Source organism: Mastigoproctus giganteus, chromosome 11 (assembly GCF_048544385.1).
Source record: "Mastigoproctus giganteus isolate SK-2022 chromosome 11, ASM4854438v1, whole genome shotgun sequence".
Taxonomy (NCBI): Eukaryota; Metazoa; Arthropoda; class Arachnida; order Uropygi; family Thelyphonidae; genus Mastigoproctus; species Mastigoproctus giganteus.
In genome coordinates this window covers 103,561,888-103,578,499 of record NC_143585.1, presented here as the reverse complement: position 1 = coordinate 103,578,499, position 16,612 = coordinate 103,561,888, and the positions used below count along the sequence as shown (strand labels likewise).

The following is a 16,612-nucleotide window of genomic DNA, read 5'->3' as shown; positions in this document are numbered from 1 at the left end:
TTGGACAAGAAGGATGGCTACCTATCCTTAGGACCAGGATATGTCTGCCAGTGGCAAAAGTAGATGATATTGTAGAACAGATATCATCTTTTGGGAGCACAAAAGGTGATATTGTTATACACCAGGGGTATCAAAGTCATTTGGGTTGCATGCCATTTCCTGTATTAGTGTACCTCACGCAGGCCGCACATGACCTACAAAACTTGCCATTGCTGAGCCTAAAGATGTTTTTTTAATTGCTCAGTTGTTGCTGATTGATACTCGCAGCTGAGAATGCACTAATAATTATTGAAAGGAAATAAAAGTCTGAATAAACAACAGAACGAATAATGAAAAGCAAGTTTTTTCTAGATAATACAATATTTCAATGAGGGAATGAATATACATGAAATTAGGCAATCTAGGCTTTTTTTGCCAGACACTTGACTTTGTTTGCTTGTAACTAGCTTTGCGAGATTTGGAGTCAAAGATTGAGAAGACACAACCTTCATTATGGAAGAAAGATTGGTGTCGGTTAGCCTTGATCTGTGGGCTGTTTTGTTAGCTTTCATATGTGAAAACGGCTGTTCACATAAATATATGCTCCCAAAGTAACATAGAATTTGTTCAGCAAACTTTCTTATCTCTGGGTATTTTTGCCCTAAATACGAGTAAATTTTTGGGATCTCAACTTCTCAGTATTTCTCTTTTAAAATTGAGTTATTCTGCAGATCAATTAGTTCCATTTGTATGGAAATGGGAACTCTCTCTCGAGATTAAAAGAAAAAGGACCCACGAATAGATAAAAATCTTCTTGGTGCTCCTTGAAATCTTTAAAATGCCTTTCAAATTCATCTTTAATCTTTTCTATTCTGTCACAATATTTTGAAAAGGTATAACTTTGACTCTGATTTTTCAACTGTTCACACATAGAAAAGTAAGTCAGAATACCCTCAGAGAACCATCACGTCAGAATCACATGTATATAAGAGTCACAACAGAAAATTGTTTGCTTACTGACTTTATTAAATAGAAATGGCAACACAAATATTAGCTCACTCGCATTACAATGTAACTGACTCAAACAGTGTGAAAGCCACAGTAAAACTAACTGTCAACACGCAAAACAATCGCTTGAATAGGCAATAGAAAATTCTGGAAATTACGCGATCACAGAAAGCAGTAGACAGCACTGGAAAGTGGTAGAAATGCATTTTAGAAATGTCATTATTTTCCATGAAGGTGGTGCAGACCACAAATAAAAACGTCACGGGTCGCCAGTTTGACACCCCTGTTATACACGTTGGCACTAATGATATTAAGAGTAGGAAATTTGACGACTTACTCAACAAGTACAGGGCAATGTTGCAAAAAAATTGCAAGTTAGGATTGATTTTGAAAGGGTCTGAAACTCTGCTCAGGCACAATAGGAGGAAATACATGTTGAGAGTCTTGTCAATCAATTTGACCCTGGAGAGAATGTGCAAGGCTCATGGGATAGAATTTTTGTCATCATGAGCTGTGCTTGTTAATGGGAGAGACTGTTTTTACAGTGATGGGATACACTTAAATTGAAAGGATGCAAGAATATATTTTCTGATGCTGTCAAGGCACTGGTGAGTGAGTCACAAAACTACTAGCTTAAGGGGAGACACAGGCTGATAGATTAACCAGAGCCACAGGCAGAGGTGAAGGTGATTCTTGCACTGCTTCTCTTAGAATATGTAGCAGCCTAGAAAGCAAGGTGTTGGAGATTTCAGGCCCTGTTGTGTTTCATCATGAAATAAGTGAATACATGGGCTGTGTAAAGGTAACTAAGAGTAAGATGTTGTGCATGTATGCTTACAGGTACACTAATGCCAGGAGCATTGTAAATAAACTTAATAAATTTAGAGTACTAACAAATGTGAATATTGTAGAGAGAGCAGAGACATGGTGTCAAAAAGACATAAGTGATGCTGAATTTGAATATGGGGAATGCAACGTATACAGGAAGGACAGACAGGATAGGAGGGGTGGAGGGGTTATGCTCTTAGTTAAGAAGCATATTAAATCTAAGGCAGTGCAATGCAGTCAACATGGGTGACCAGTGCAATGTTGACTCGGTGGGAAAACAAAATTGAGACTAGGAGTGTGTTATAGGCCTAATGACTGTGATGAGTATACCAAACCCCTATACAGAGAAACAGAGTGGGCCAGTAAAACAGATTGTGTTATAATGGGGGATTTTAATTTTCCAGATGCTGACTGAAATTTGTGGGTTGGTCACTTGCATGCTAGCAAGGCTTTTGTAGAGTTCTGGGATGACTATTTTCTACAGCAGAATGTTAGAGAGGCAACAAGAGGAAGCAATACTCTTGATCTGGTTATCAGCAGTGATTCTTCATGCATGAAGAATCTGCAGGTAAAACCCACTAGATGGGTGGCAACGATTACAGTGTACTGATGCAGAATTTAATTAAAGACATAACTACTGTCAAGGATAAAGTGAAAGGCTTTCGTAAGGGTGACTACAGTGATCCCAGGCAGTTTTTAACTGATAATATTACCAATGGCAAATTCTAAATGGGAAGCATTCAGGGAAGAAGTAATCATAGAAGCTACTAGGCTTTTCATACCAGTGAAGAAATATTGTTCCAGGCTTAGACCTTATTGCAAACCAAATGAACTATTAAGACATGTGGCAGAGAAGAAAGGTGCATGGAATGGATATAAATAATTATCAGGTGATACTGAAGCCTTTTTTATATATATAAATTAGTGTGTAATCAGGTCACAAAGAGGTTAGGCAAGCTGAGGCAGATTATGAGAGATCCCTGGCAGACAATGCAAAGAAAAGCAGCAAAGATTTCTATGCTTAAATTTACATTAGAAGAAAGGAGTCGAATCCCATTGGGCTACTTGATGTCATTGAGTTAATTGTTGATGACCCTGCTTGGGTTTCTGACAAATTGAATAGGTATTTTGCATCTACATTCACATATGAAGAATTCTTTAGAGGTGGGGATGCCAGAAGTGTTTTAAAACTCCTCTGGTGAGCTAAATGACTTTGTGATAACTGAGAGGAATGCGGAAGAGGAATTAAAGCTGAACAGAAAAAAAAAAGGCACCTCGGCTGCGGGATCTGTCCAATCATATTAAGAGAGGCAACAAAGGGGAAAGCTAGCCTTTAGCCGTAATTATGAAAGCATACTTGGATGCAAGGGAGGAGGATTCTATGGACTGTAGATGTCTAAATGTATCCCCAATTCATATAGTGGAATCAAAAGGTGACATGAGTAATTACTGACCTGTTAGCTTAACATCTGTTCATTGGAAAATAATTAATAGATAACAGAGTTGCAAAGGCTCAATACATTCTATGCTATATATCAATTAGTTAAGAAAAGGAGGGATTATCTCTATGATGTCTTGTAGAACACTTCAGTGCTGATACTCTCTGTTGTTGAGTCAACATGTAAAATACAGTTGGTTTACATGTATTCCACATCCTCGTAAGACAAAAATCAATGATCCAATGCGCCATGGAATCGGAGGTCCACAGACCCCAGACCCAACCCCAAAATACATTGAATCACCAACCCTAATGTTTGAGTGAGAGAATACAATATATCCATATGTTAAAAACAATTTAAATGCTTTGAAACCAAATAAATAATGAATCCGTACTGTCAACAATTTTATGTTTTGGAAATATTAAAACATAAAAAAACATTAAGAATCCTCTGAAACATTAAGAAACTAAAGAATTTTGTTACTTCCCTGGAGTGGACGGGACTTTTCAATCAGGGTCATGATTACAGGAAAGTGGTTTTGTCAATGATCTACAGAAACTTTGCTAGCAGGATTAGGAGGTGATTATACCTTTGTAAAAGGCCATGGTTAGGATGCATCTTAAGTATTGTATAGATGTCAGGAGGCCTCATTTTAGGAAGGACGTAGATCTGCTGGAATTGGTGGAGAAGAGCAGCCAATTTGTTGAAGGGAACAAAATGGTGCTCTTACCTCGAAAAACTTCAGTTCTGCAAATTGCAGCACCTGGAGACTAGGCACCTGTGGGGAGATTGAGGTGTTTATAGCCTTGAATGGATTGAGTAAGCTGAATGTTAATGGCATTCTTCCTCTTGCTGATACTACACACACACATGAGAGGGCGTAAATGCAAGTTGAGGAAGGATGGTTGCAGGATAAATATTCTGAAGTTTGCCTTCAGCCAGCATGTGGTTGATTGTTGGAACAGGCTTCCATCTGTTGTAGAAATGGATGGTTAGAATAAATTCAAGGAAGAACTAGAAAAATTCTTGGAGGGTATGGATGGGTGAAGTTTGTAGAGTTTTTTGCCAATGCTATAGCCGAGTGGGTAAAGTACCTGCCCGGCAACCCAAAGGTCGTGACTTCGATTCCCGCCTCGGGCTTGGATCAAAGTACTGCAAAAACCTTGGGAGGTGCAATATGGCCACAGAAGCCGATGTGCCAACAACTACCAAATCAAAAAAAAAAAAAAAAAAGCCAATGCTATATAAGCTTGCTTTCTTACGTCATTTGTCACTACTACTACTAGACAATTCATATTTATTAAGAAGTTATACTTATTGTATAAGCTGGTTTATGATATAATGGTCTTAAATTTTGGTGCAAGTTAACTGACATAATATAGTACAAAAACTTGTTAAAAAATGAAATGAGATAAATTTAGTTTTTAATTTTTTTTAACTTTGCTCCTCTTCTCAATCTGGACATAATTTCCTAACAGGGCTTTGTTTAGCACTATAGTGGAGCTCAGTAAGTTGACATCATAAGTGCAGGCAACGTATGTATATGAGACTTATATTAGTACTTCCTGCTTGTATTGTAAAATTCATTTTATATGAAAATGTCATGGAAGCCAAGAACGTAACTCTTGTTTTCCCATGGGTACTTAACCATAAGTCATTGAACATAATTAAAAATAACTCCTGTGATTGGCAAGGATCTGCTGTATATTTCTATGTAATTTTGGAATTTTTTATGCAAATTATTTTTAAATATCTTTTTTTCTTTTGATTAAAATTTTACTAATTTCATTACCTGAGATGGTTGATAAATTATAAAATTTGTTTTAAACAGAATTCTGTGGAGGCTGAATTTAGATGTCTTCTTTCTTCATTACCTCAGAGTGATATTAATCCTTGTGTTGAGTATTTTACACAGAATGCTATGAAGAGTGGGTTCTACTTTTTTAATGATGAAATTAATGAGAGTGTAAGTATTATTTATTTTCACTTTTTTAAGTTCTTACATCCAGAGTTAATTTATAATGTGAATTAGCTTTGGATACAAGATAAGTTATAAGTATAAGGAATGTATTTTTCCAGTGTTTCTGAAAATGTAAAAATTTCAAAGAGTGAGAAAATTCCTTTATGTATTCCTATCAGTATGCATATGTTAGTGATGTATATATACTTGGTAGCCACTTTAATAGGTACACTGACCTAATAGTGAGCAGGCTCCCCATTAGCCCTCAAAACAGCCTGAATTTGGCATGACATATTCAAGGTGTTGAAAAGAAAATATGCCAGAACAAAGCTGGTCCACGTTGGCTCAGTTGCTTCTCACAGTTACTGCAAATGGAATGGCTGCAGATGTACCGGGGTTCGAGCCCGTGACTACCAAATACGGAGGATGCGGAAAGGTCATTGAATGACCACCGCATATCCCGGAGCAATATGGCTTTAGTTGCTAATGCTCCTAAAAACCAAATAACAAACAAACAAACAAACAAGCTGTAGATGTGTAATACTAGGTGCTCATTTCATTTCATCCAACAAGAGCCCAGTTGGATTGAAATCTGGTGAATGGAGAAGCCACAGCAGCAGCAGGCTTAATTCAGAACCAGTTATATTCAATTCTGGCCATGTGATGGAAGAACCCATTTTCAAAAGGGGCATACTGCAGCCATGAATTAATGCCCTTGGTGAGAAACAATTTTATGATAACCTGAGGCATTCAAGTGTTGCTCTGTGGGTATCAAGGGGCCTAATGTGCCCCACAGCAACACCAATCTGGCAGGATGGGTCCATGGACTCATGCTGGTTTCTTCATATTCTGACCCTACAATAATCCTGAAATAGCAGGAAGTGAGATTTTTTGGACCAGGTGACATTTTTCTAGTCCTCCACTTGTTCCTGAGCTCATTGTAACTGTACCTTTTTTTTTTTTTTAACTGGAAGGATATCGGAACTTGGTTCGATCAACTGCCATATCAACTGTGGCAAGGTGTGACAAGTTGTGCATTCTGAAATGTCTCTTTGGTTACAAGTTGTACCTTGCACAAGTTTTGTCTGCCTCCACTGTCCTCTCTTATCAATAAGCTGTTTCTGACTGAAAGTTTGCTGTTGGCTGGATATTATTTGATTATTAGACCAATCTCGATGCACCCAAGACACAGTCATACGTGAAAACTCCAGCAGGTCTGCAGGTTCTCATCTAATACCAGCACGTTGAGCACCAACTATCATGCCACATTCCAAGTCACTTAAACCTTTTGTATTGTAGTAGTAGTAGTAGTGGCATGTGATGCAAGAAAGCAAGTGTATGAGCTTATGCAGCACCAGCCAAAAAAAAAAATCACACCATTGCCTCCAAATGCCTGTCCAGTTCCTCCTTAAATTTATTCAACCTATCAACTTCCACAACGACAGATGGAAGTTTGTTCCAGCAATTAACCACCTGCTGGCTAAAGGCAAATTTCCGCACATCTATTCTACATCTGTCTTTTCTTAATTTGAATTTATGCCCCATTCATGCACTAAATTGCCACCTGCTTTATATTTCATAGTATGAACATATGATGTTTTTCATATGCCATCACAAACGAGCACTCCATTTTGTGAAAAGGTAGGTTAAGTGGCCACTCAGTAGGTGCATTATAGCACACTGTTTGTTTGTTATTTGGTTTTTTGGAGCATTAGCAACTAAGACCATATTGCTCCGAGGATATGCGGTGGTCATTCCCTGACCTTTCCACATTCTCCGTATTTGGTGGTTACGGGCTCGAACTCCAGTCTAATCAAGCAGCGTGTGCTACGCACTGCTGTTCCTGCCCACCTGGCTGCGGAGGCACCATTATAGCATGCAAAGAGAGTTGAGGTTCATGTAAAAAACAGTACAGTAGACTGTGCATATAATGAACTTGTCCAAATCAGTGCGACACACATTATAATGCATTTTCTTACTAGAAAAGGAATACTTTCAGATGAAATTTTTCATTGTAGAAAAGTTATGAAAAACACTAAATAAAGCAATGATTTACAAATAGTGAAAACATGTAGTAACTTGCCCTTAATGCCATACTGGTCCAATTTGTACTGCAGTCTTTTATGTGCAACAGTATCAAAAGTCTTCCCGAAATCCAAGTATATGATATCAAAGTTATTTTTTGCATTCAGTTCCTTTGTTACTGCATCATAGTATCCAGTTAGATTGGTCAGGCAAAATTGTCCCTTAACAAATCCATGCTGTGACTGCATTCCTGCCTAGATTGTCCTGCATTACATCTTTATCCAGTAATTCCATTATTTTCCCTGAAATGTTATTTAAGCTAATAGGTCTGTAATTACTCATGTCACCTTTTTATCCCCTTTGTGAATTAAGGATACATTCACAGATCTCCAGTCCATAGGAACAATCTGTAAAACCAGAGGTGATCTCATAATTATAACCAAACATTTGCTGCCTCCCTTAATATAATTGAATATATTACCATCCTCCCTTAGCCGAGTGGTCATGAGCGGGAGTACAGTAGCACACGCTCCTGGTGTAGACTGGGGTTCAAGCCCCTGACTGCTGAGTACGGTTGATCTGCCAACCCACACTGGACCAGCATGGCAGATTATGGTCCATTTCCCTCAGCATGAATTGTTGAGGAGGCTTCCATCCTGCAGTGGGTTGATAATGGCTGCACTTTACCTTTACCTACCATCCTCCCCAAGTGCCTTTTTTATGTTGAGATTCAATTTCTCTTACACTTTCCTCTCAGTTATCACAAATTGTTGTTTTCTATATTTATCAATTATATTGATAAAGGTATATCAGGCTTAATGTCCAAGTTCATATGATACAAAAGTTGACATTGTTGTTAATGACAGTATACTACTGCTACAGGATCTAGAAAAGTTGGGTAGATGGGCTGAGAGGTGGCAACTGAAGTTTAACATTAACAAATGCAAAGTACTGAATATGGGTTGCAGTAACTCCAGAGTAAAGTACCAACTGTGCTGTACTACTACACTCAGGATAGTGGAGAATGCAAAAAGACCTGGGGTAATTGTGCAGTCATATATAAAGTTTTCTGAGCAGTGCAGCAGGCTGCAAGAGCAGCTCATAGTGTCTCGTCAGTGATATTAAGGAATTTTGCTATCAGGGATAAGGTGATTATCCCCTTGTATAAGGCAATGGTTAGGCCTCACCTTGAGTACTGCATACAGGTTTGGAGGCCTCATTTTAGGAATGATGTAGATTGAGTACCGAGAAGGGCAACATTATTGATGAATGGAACAAAGAGCTGCTCTTACAAAGAAAGGCTTAAGTTCTGCAAATTGTAGTGTCTGGAGACTAGGCACCCACCTGCGAGGTAATCTGATTGAGGAGTTTAAGGCCTCAAATGGCTTGAGCAAGCTCAATGCTAATGGAATTCTTTCACTTGCTCAGATTACACATCTGAGGGGACATAAATTCAAATTGAGAAAGACATTTGTAGAATAGATGTGTGGAAATTTGCCTTTAGCCAGCGGGTGGTTGATTGCTGGAACAAACTTCTATCTGTCGTGGAAGTTAATGGCTTAAATAATTTCAAGGCAGTACTAGACAGACTTTTGTTTCGAATGGATATGTGAAATGGGAGGTTTTTTTTTTTTGTTTTTTTTTTTTTTTTTTTTTTGTTAGTGATGAAATTCTGGCATACCCTACCTAAAGAACTCCTCATGGGTGAATGTAAATGAAAAATACCTATTTAGTTTAACAGCAAATTGAGAAGGATCAACAGTTAAATCATCAATATCAAGTGGACTAATGTGATTCAACCCCCTCCTTTTACTGTTAATATAAGTAAAGAAGTCTTTGCTGATTTTCTTGGGATTCTTTGCCAGAGACTTCTCATAATCTGCCTTAGCTTGCCTAAACTCCTTTGTGACTTGATTGCAAACTATTTTATATCTACCATTGACTTCTGCATCCCATGTATTTGGTGCCTCCGTAGCCAGGTGGGCAGGAGCAGCAGTGCATAGCACACGCTTCTTGATTAGACTGGGGTTCGAGCCCATGACCACCAAATACGGAGGATGCAGAAAGGTCAGGGAATGACCACCGCATATCCCTGGAGCAATATGGCCTTAGTTGTTAATGCTCCTAAAAACCAAATAAACAAACAAACCCATGTATTTTTTTCTCTGCCACAAGTCTCATCAGTTCATCTGACATCCATTTAGGTCTAAGCCTGGAATGGTGTTTTTAGTTGGTATGAAAAGCCTAGTGGCTTCTACAATTACTTCCCTGAATGTTTCCCATTTAGAATTTGTTGTTGGTAACATCATCAGATGGTCCTACTATATAGAATTTAAAAACTGCCTGAGACCACTGTAGTTGCCCTTATGAAAGCAAAAGCCCTCCCCAGTAGTTATATCTTTTAAGTAAATCTGCAACAGTACACTGCAAACTCTGCCAACCGGAGACCTACAGATTCTTACTGGGAAGAATGAAGAATTACTGCCAATAATCAGATCTAGTATTGCTTCCTCTTGCTGTCTCTCTAACATGTTGCTGTAGAAACCACTCATCCTTTAAATCCACAAAGCCTTATCTATAATCCTATTACCAGCATTAATTTTCTCTCACTATTTTTTGGTTTGTGTTTCCTAATTTCAATTTCAATAGCTTTAGTGTTATAATCATGTCTCCTCCCCCCCCCATCCATTTCATCCACAGTAAAAGTTACTGGGGTGTCCAAGCCTGTATGTAACATTCAGGTTGTGGCCTAACCATTGCTTGATATAATTGAATAATCAGCTCTTTATCTCTTAAAGTTCCTATGTTGGAAGGGCACTTGAAAAGTTCATGGCCTGAGTATGAATGTTTTATTTGAGGAGTCTGGTAACATTTGGAGTCTGGAACTCCTGGCTTTTAGCCGTGAAGGGTATTGTGTACAGCATGTGCGTTTTGTATGCAATAAAGAGTTCTTCTATTTTACTTTCAACATAGTCTCCTTTGGAGTCAATACACTTTTTGTCACCAATACTGCAATACGTTGATTTCAGCTGTGAAGAAAATTTTTCTCTTGGGCTTCCAGGAGTGCATCCAGTGCTGCGACAGCATCACTGTTGGCGATAAATTAATACCATCCAGGTATTTTTTCAAATTAGGAAGTAGATATGAAAGTCTGATGGTGCTAGATCTAATAAGTATGGGAATGGTCCAAGATCTCAAGGCTGTATCCATGTAGTATAGCCCCCCTGATAGTGACATTGTGAGCAGGCACATTGTCCTAGTGGAAAAAGACTTATTTTCTGAGTTCCGTGTTTTTCTTTGATGTTTTCATGCAAATACCCTACAAGATCTGCATAATATTCATAATATTCCTCTGGGACTGTCTGGCCTTTCTGAAGGTGATCACTAGCGACACTTCATCAGCATTCGAAAAAACTGATGCCATCACCTTTCCAGCAGAAGCAATCAACTTGGCTTTCTTTGGAGGGGGGAAGAAGAGCTATGTTTCTATTGTTTGGACTGCTCCTTGTCTCTGGCTGGATGTGGTCCACCACTTTCAGCTAGAGACAAAGATTTATTTTTTAAATAATAAGGTGTCAGCATGATCCTTCTCAAAGTTGTTGATAGCAGATCAAAAATGCAGAGTTGTTAAGCAATGTTTGACTATAGATAAGATATTGCTTGACAACTCTGCATTTTTGATCTGCTTTCAACAACTTTGTGAAGGATTATGCTGACACGTTATTAATAGTGAGAACCTCTGTTATTATGAGGTTCACATATTCAGGTGAGACGCCCAAGATGCTGGCATGATGCTACTGAACTGTCACTTGTTGATTACTCATCACAAGGTCATGCACACTGTCAAAAACTTCTGTAGTGATGGATGTTGCAGGTCTTCCACAGTGTGGGTCATCTTCCAGGCTCTCCCTCCCTCTCTTGTTTAAATCCTGCTGCCCACTTCTTAACCATTGAATAGGAAGGGTTATCCTCTTCTAATGTAGTAATCATATCCTCATGAATTGCCTTTGGCATTAGTCCCTTTTTTCCCAACTATTTAATGACTTTCCCATTGGCTGATTTTGTCCAATTTAACTCATTCATTCACTCAATTTTGTTGGCTTCAGGACCTGTAATTAAAAAAGACATTAAAACTGCTTGAAACTTGGTAGATTGCTATTTGATGTGGTATTCATTATGTATACAAATTTATAACACTATACCACTACCCTTTCACTCAGGCCATTAACTTTTCAAACACCCCTCATATAATTGACAGAACCCCCCATGATCTGTTCTAGCAGTTTGTCTTCTCTGTTGAGTAAACCTCATATCAGATTGCATACTTCTAGCTCCTTCCAAGTCCATTTCATTATCTACAATCTTGAATTTGGTGGTATCCAAGTGATACATTACTCTAGGACTACTGCTACCTGGATGTATGACCTTGCATTTTCCCATTTTAAATCTTAGCTACCATTTCTCAACCAAATTACCATTAGCTACCAAATAATTTATCTAAGTCCTGTTGAAGTAGCATATTCTGATTATTGTCATTACATATTCTCTCCCATCTTTGCATCATCAGCAAACTTAGACATTAAATTTGATATGCTTACATCAATATTGTTAAGAATATTAAAACAGTAATGAATATTAGAACCATGGGTTCTAATATTCATGGATTAATGTTATGGGTGGAACCACCCATAACATTAATACATGAAGTGCAGTAGCCATTTATAAAACTCACTGTCTCCTTCCACATAACCATCCTTTATCCATAGTAGTAATTTGCCCTTAATTTGACATTGTTTGTTTGTTTGTTTTGTTGGTTTTTAGGAGCATTAGCAACTAAGGCCATATTGCTCCGGGATATGCGGTGGTCATTCCTTGACCTTTCCGCATCCTCCGTATTTGGTGGTGACGGGCTCGAACCCCGGTCTAATCAAGAAGCGTGTGCTGCGCACTGCTGCTCCTTCCCACCTGGCTACGGAGGCGCCCCTAATTTGACATTGCTCCAGTTTATATAGCAATTGTTCATGTGGAACTGTATCAAAAGCTTTACTGATAAATTCACAGTAGTTGCTTAGTTAGTCAGACATATCTGTCCTTATCCGAACGATGCTGTGGTTCCCTTAGAATTCCATACTTGCCCAGATGATCTTGTATAGCATCTTTAACTATTTACTCCATACCTTTTCTTGGCACAGAAGTCAAACTGATAGGTCTATAGTTTCTCATTTCACTCTTTCAGTCACCTTTGTGACTAAGAGACATGTTTGCACCTGTAGTCTGTAGGGATTTTGCCTGAATTCAAGAATTCTCTCATCATAAGAGGTAAAGGTTTGCTAACGTCTTTTGCTGCTTCCTTAAGTGTTATTGGATAGATTCCATCATATCCTGGTGCATTGTCCAATTTTAATTGTAATACCTTCTTCAGTTATAACAAAATTATTGAACCTACCAATTAGTATTAGCTAGACCACTGATATCCCTTGTGTAATTTTGGACACAAAATATTTAATATTTATTTCTTTTTACTGCTAACATAAGCAAAGAATCCTTTACTGCTATTCTATTTGCTCTTAACTAAGGACTTCTTATAGACTATTTATAATCATCCCACATATTTTTCTTCTCTACATCTTCCTTAAACATTTACCATTTAGCATTTTCATTAGTAGTATAGTGTATTAGTAGTAACTCTCTTTAAATAAAAAGAAAATAACTACAAATTTGGTGTTTCAGGCTTCGTCATTTAAAAATATCCCTTCCTCCAGGTTCCCACTGTAGGAGTTTTTTGCATGTGAATATTTTGTGTAGGACCTCATCACAGGCAGAGTTCCTGATAGCTTTTATTTATTTATTTTTTTTACATTAATTTGTTTAGCTGACTACTTTCATTATATTTATATCCTATTTGAGTAAACTGATCCTAATTTACACCCACTCAACTTTACTAATTAATTTACTTTGCTAAATAGGAAATAAATGTAAAACAAAACAGCATGATTGATTTACACAGTAGTAATCCTTAAATTTATTGCTCCAAAATACAGGAAAGTAAACACGAGATGATGCAATTATTCACAGCTTTGTCAAAAGGTGTTACAGCATTGAGTTTCATTCTACAAACATGTTCACATGTTCTTGGTGCACAGGGGTCTTAAGTTGCCACTGCACTCTAAAAACCTCCAACAACATAGTGATAGTTCATTGAAATGCTCTTTATAGCTGATTAAAATAGCAAGTTGGTTCAATCATTTTTTTTATTATTATTATTGTTTTTTATTTTATTATTATTTTATTATATATTTTATTATTGTATTATTTTTTATTTTATTATTATTTTATTATATATTTTATTATTGTATTATTTTTTATTTTATTATTATTTTATTATATATTTTATTATGGTATTATTTTTTATTTTATTATTACTACCCTGGAGAGCAGTAAGCTGGGGGGGTTATTACATGTGGCTGGGGTTACACGGAGCCACATGTGTGCTTAACCTGAAAGGAACAGTATTTACAGAATTCTTTAATTACATACATGAAAATTGTGGAATGTCATAGTATCCCAAACTAAGCAATATTTGATCAAAAGTGCTGGATAAAATGTGAAGTATACATACAATCAGATATTTCCTTAGCTGAGACAGTCCATATTTTCCTTCTGTGAGTTATAATGGTAGATTTCTGTTGCTTCTTGCATTGTGGACTGTAAGTCTCTAGTCTTTTTAACTTGCTGAAACTTCATTCTGCTGAAAAAGTAGCAAATGTAATGTAAAACAGCCTTACAACTTCAGTTATTCTATTAATACTTCAGAATACTCATTCTCAATGAGCATGTTTTCAACATCACTCTTTTGTTGTAAATGCCAACAAACATCATCAGGTGTAACTTCAATCTTTGAATACTGACTGTACATACCCCAACAGTGTTTTCAAATCAAGACCCTAGATCATTTTGTCATATTGCTCATGCTAAACATTTAGCCACTTCTTTTCTGGTTTTCTTGGGCATTAAAATTGCCAGTGACACTTTTTACTGCTCTCAAGGTAGTAGTAGTAGCAGTAATAGAGGCATGTGATGCAAGAAAGCGAGCTTATGTAGCATCAGCCAAAAAAAAATCTCAATTTCACACATCCATTCTCTCTGAAATTTTGTCCAGTTCCTCCTTGAATTTATTTAAGGTATCAACTTCCACAATGCAGACAGAAGTTAGTTCCAGCAATTAATCACCTGCTGGCTAAATGCAAATTTCCACACATCTGCTACAATTGTCTTTCCTCAATTTGAATTTATGCCCCCTCAGGTTCATAATCTGAGCAAGCAGAAGAATCCCATCAAAATTCAGCATGCTCAACCCATTCAAGACCTTATATACAGATCACCTTGCAATTGTCTAGTCTCCAACCACTACAATTTGCAGAACTTAAGCCTTTCGTGGTAAGAGGACCCCTTCGTTCCCCTCACCAATCTTGTTGCCCTTCTCTGTAGACGCTCAAACAACTCTGCATCCTTCCTAAAATTGAGGTTTCCAGACCTGTATGCAGTACTCAAGGCGTGGCCTGACTGTTGCCTTATACAGGTACCAGACCATTTATCCGACTTCCAGAAACCTGGAATTACCAGAAAACCTGCTATTTTTGAAACTGGCTAGTTTTGAATCTGGCAGGCTTTTTTTTGACAATGTGAAGGTGTGGAATATAGCAAGCATGAATCATAGCAATCAATCACACGTCAGTTTCTGTATGACAGCTGCTGTGTACACTTACCCCTCTACATTTATGTGATTATTTGTCCCAATTTATTATAATTTTCATTTAATACCATGTGTAAAAGGAAACATTTTGCACTCAGTATATCAAAGAAAATAGTTACTTATGAGACTCGATAAAGTTGCTTCAGTGCGGCATTTGAGTGTTAATACCGGTATTCCAAAAAAAACATTTTTCGCAATAAATTTTGATGACAATTAGGTGCAATAAAGTAAGGAAAAACAAATAAGTACAGTCAATCCTCGTATAGCACAATAGTTGTGTTCCTAGAAACCCTCGTGCAATGCAAAATCGTGCAATATAAACAACAGGCCTATGGGAAAAATAGGGTTAGGTGCTGACCACCCAAGATTGAACACACATTTGTAACCAAAATATTACTAAACACAATAAATAATTGTAATAAAATACTTATGTATTTTATTATGACTATTACGTAATAAAATATTGCTACTGCTTTTGCTTCTATCGTAAGCAAACTTGTTTTTTGTTTGATTTTCTATCCAAACAGTTGACAGCCGTTGCATCTCTTCCAATTCTTTGTGTCTTAATCTAATGGATTTTAATTACACTTTGAATTGTTCCTGCTATGAAAGTTATTTTTATTTTCTCTGCATTCTTTGTAATTATACTAATGCAGGAAAAACATCTCTGATAAAGGCATTGACAAAAGATCCTCATCTTGAACCTAAAAATGAACTCTTTGCAACATTAGATGTTACTGTTCATGAGGGAATACTGCCATCATACCAAAAAGTACTTTTTGTAGATACAGTGGGTTTCATATCAGATATTCCTGTCACTTTAATACAGTCATTTGCTACTACTCTTGAAGATGCACTCCAGGCTGTATGTTAACATTTTTTTTTTGTTGTTATTGTTGTTTTGTTTTTTCTTTAATCAATTCAGTTTTGCATGATTGATAATTTTGTCTGAGTAATCCCCCAGGGGCTGAAATCTGGTGAGTATGGGCTTGGCACACCCAGGGTCTTGATCCGGAAATCATCATTCTTCTCTTTCTTGGTGATTACTTTCTACTTTTTTTCTCTCTCTCTCAGGGTAATAGGGAAATTTTTTTTTGGCCAGTGCAGCATAAGCCTCAGACTTCCTTGCACCATATGGCTATTAATAATAATAATAATAATTCTCGGCGTTGCCTCATTTAGGTCTGTAGCACATGCAATATCACATGGTCTTTCATTTCGCTCAAAGCGTTTCACAGTTTCATATTTTTTCGCTATCGACAGTGGCGGACTGGCCATAAGCCTTACCGGGGAAACCCCGGTGGGCCGGAGGCCGGTGTGATTTTGGCCATAAACCATGGTATGAGGCCACTATAAATTTTCCCCGGGTAAGAATTTTTGACCCAGTCCACCTCTGTTTATCGATATTGCTTTTTTTTTTTTTTTTCTCTCTGAATCTGCAGTGTCTTCACCAGGATGCTTCCTTTTCACACCTTTTAAGAATTTTACTCATTTTTAGGGAATAAAGCACAATTACATAACGAGGAGGCACGCTCGATACACATAAACAAAGCTGCGCGCGCGTGTAGCAACTGAATAAACAACACCGTAAAGGCAGAGATACACTATTAACACTCCACA

The 16,612-nt window shown here is 37.4% G+C and overlaps 1 protein-coding gene across 1 annotated transcript in view; it reads left to right on the top strand.

The window, feature by feature from the left end:
- LOC150078317 (protein SERAC1-like) overlaps positions 1-16,612 on the top strand; it is a 295,680-nt gene that overhangs the window by 82,471 nt on the left and 196,597 nt on the right. The window contains exon 5 of the mRNA XM_090384527.1: positions 5,086-5,220. Coding sequence (XP_090240653.1) covers positions 5,086-5,220 — 135 coding nt within the window. The remainder of the gene's footprint in view (positions 1-5,085; positions 5,221-16,612) is intronic.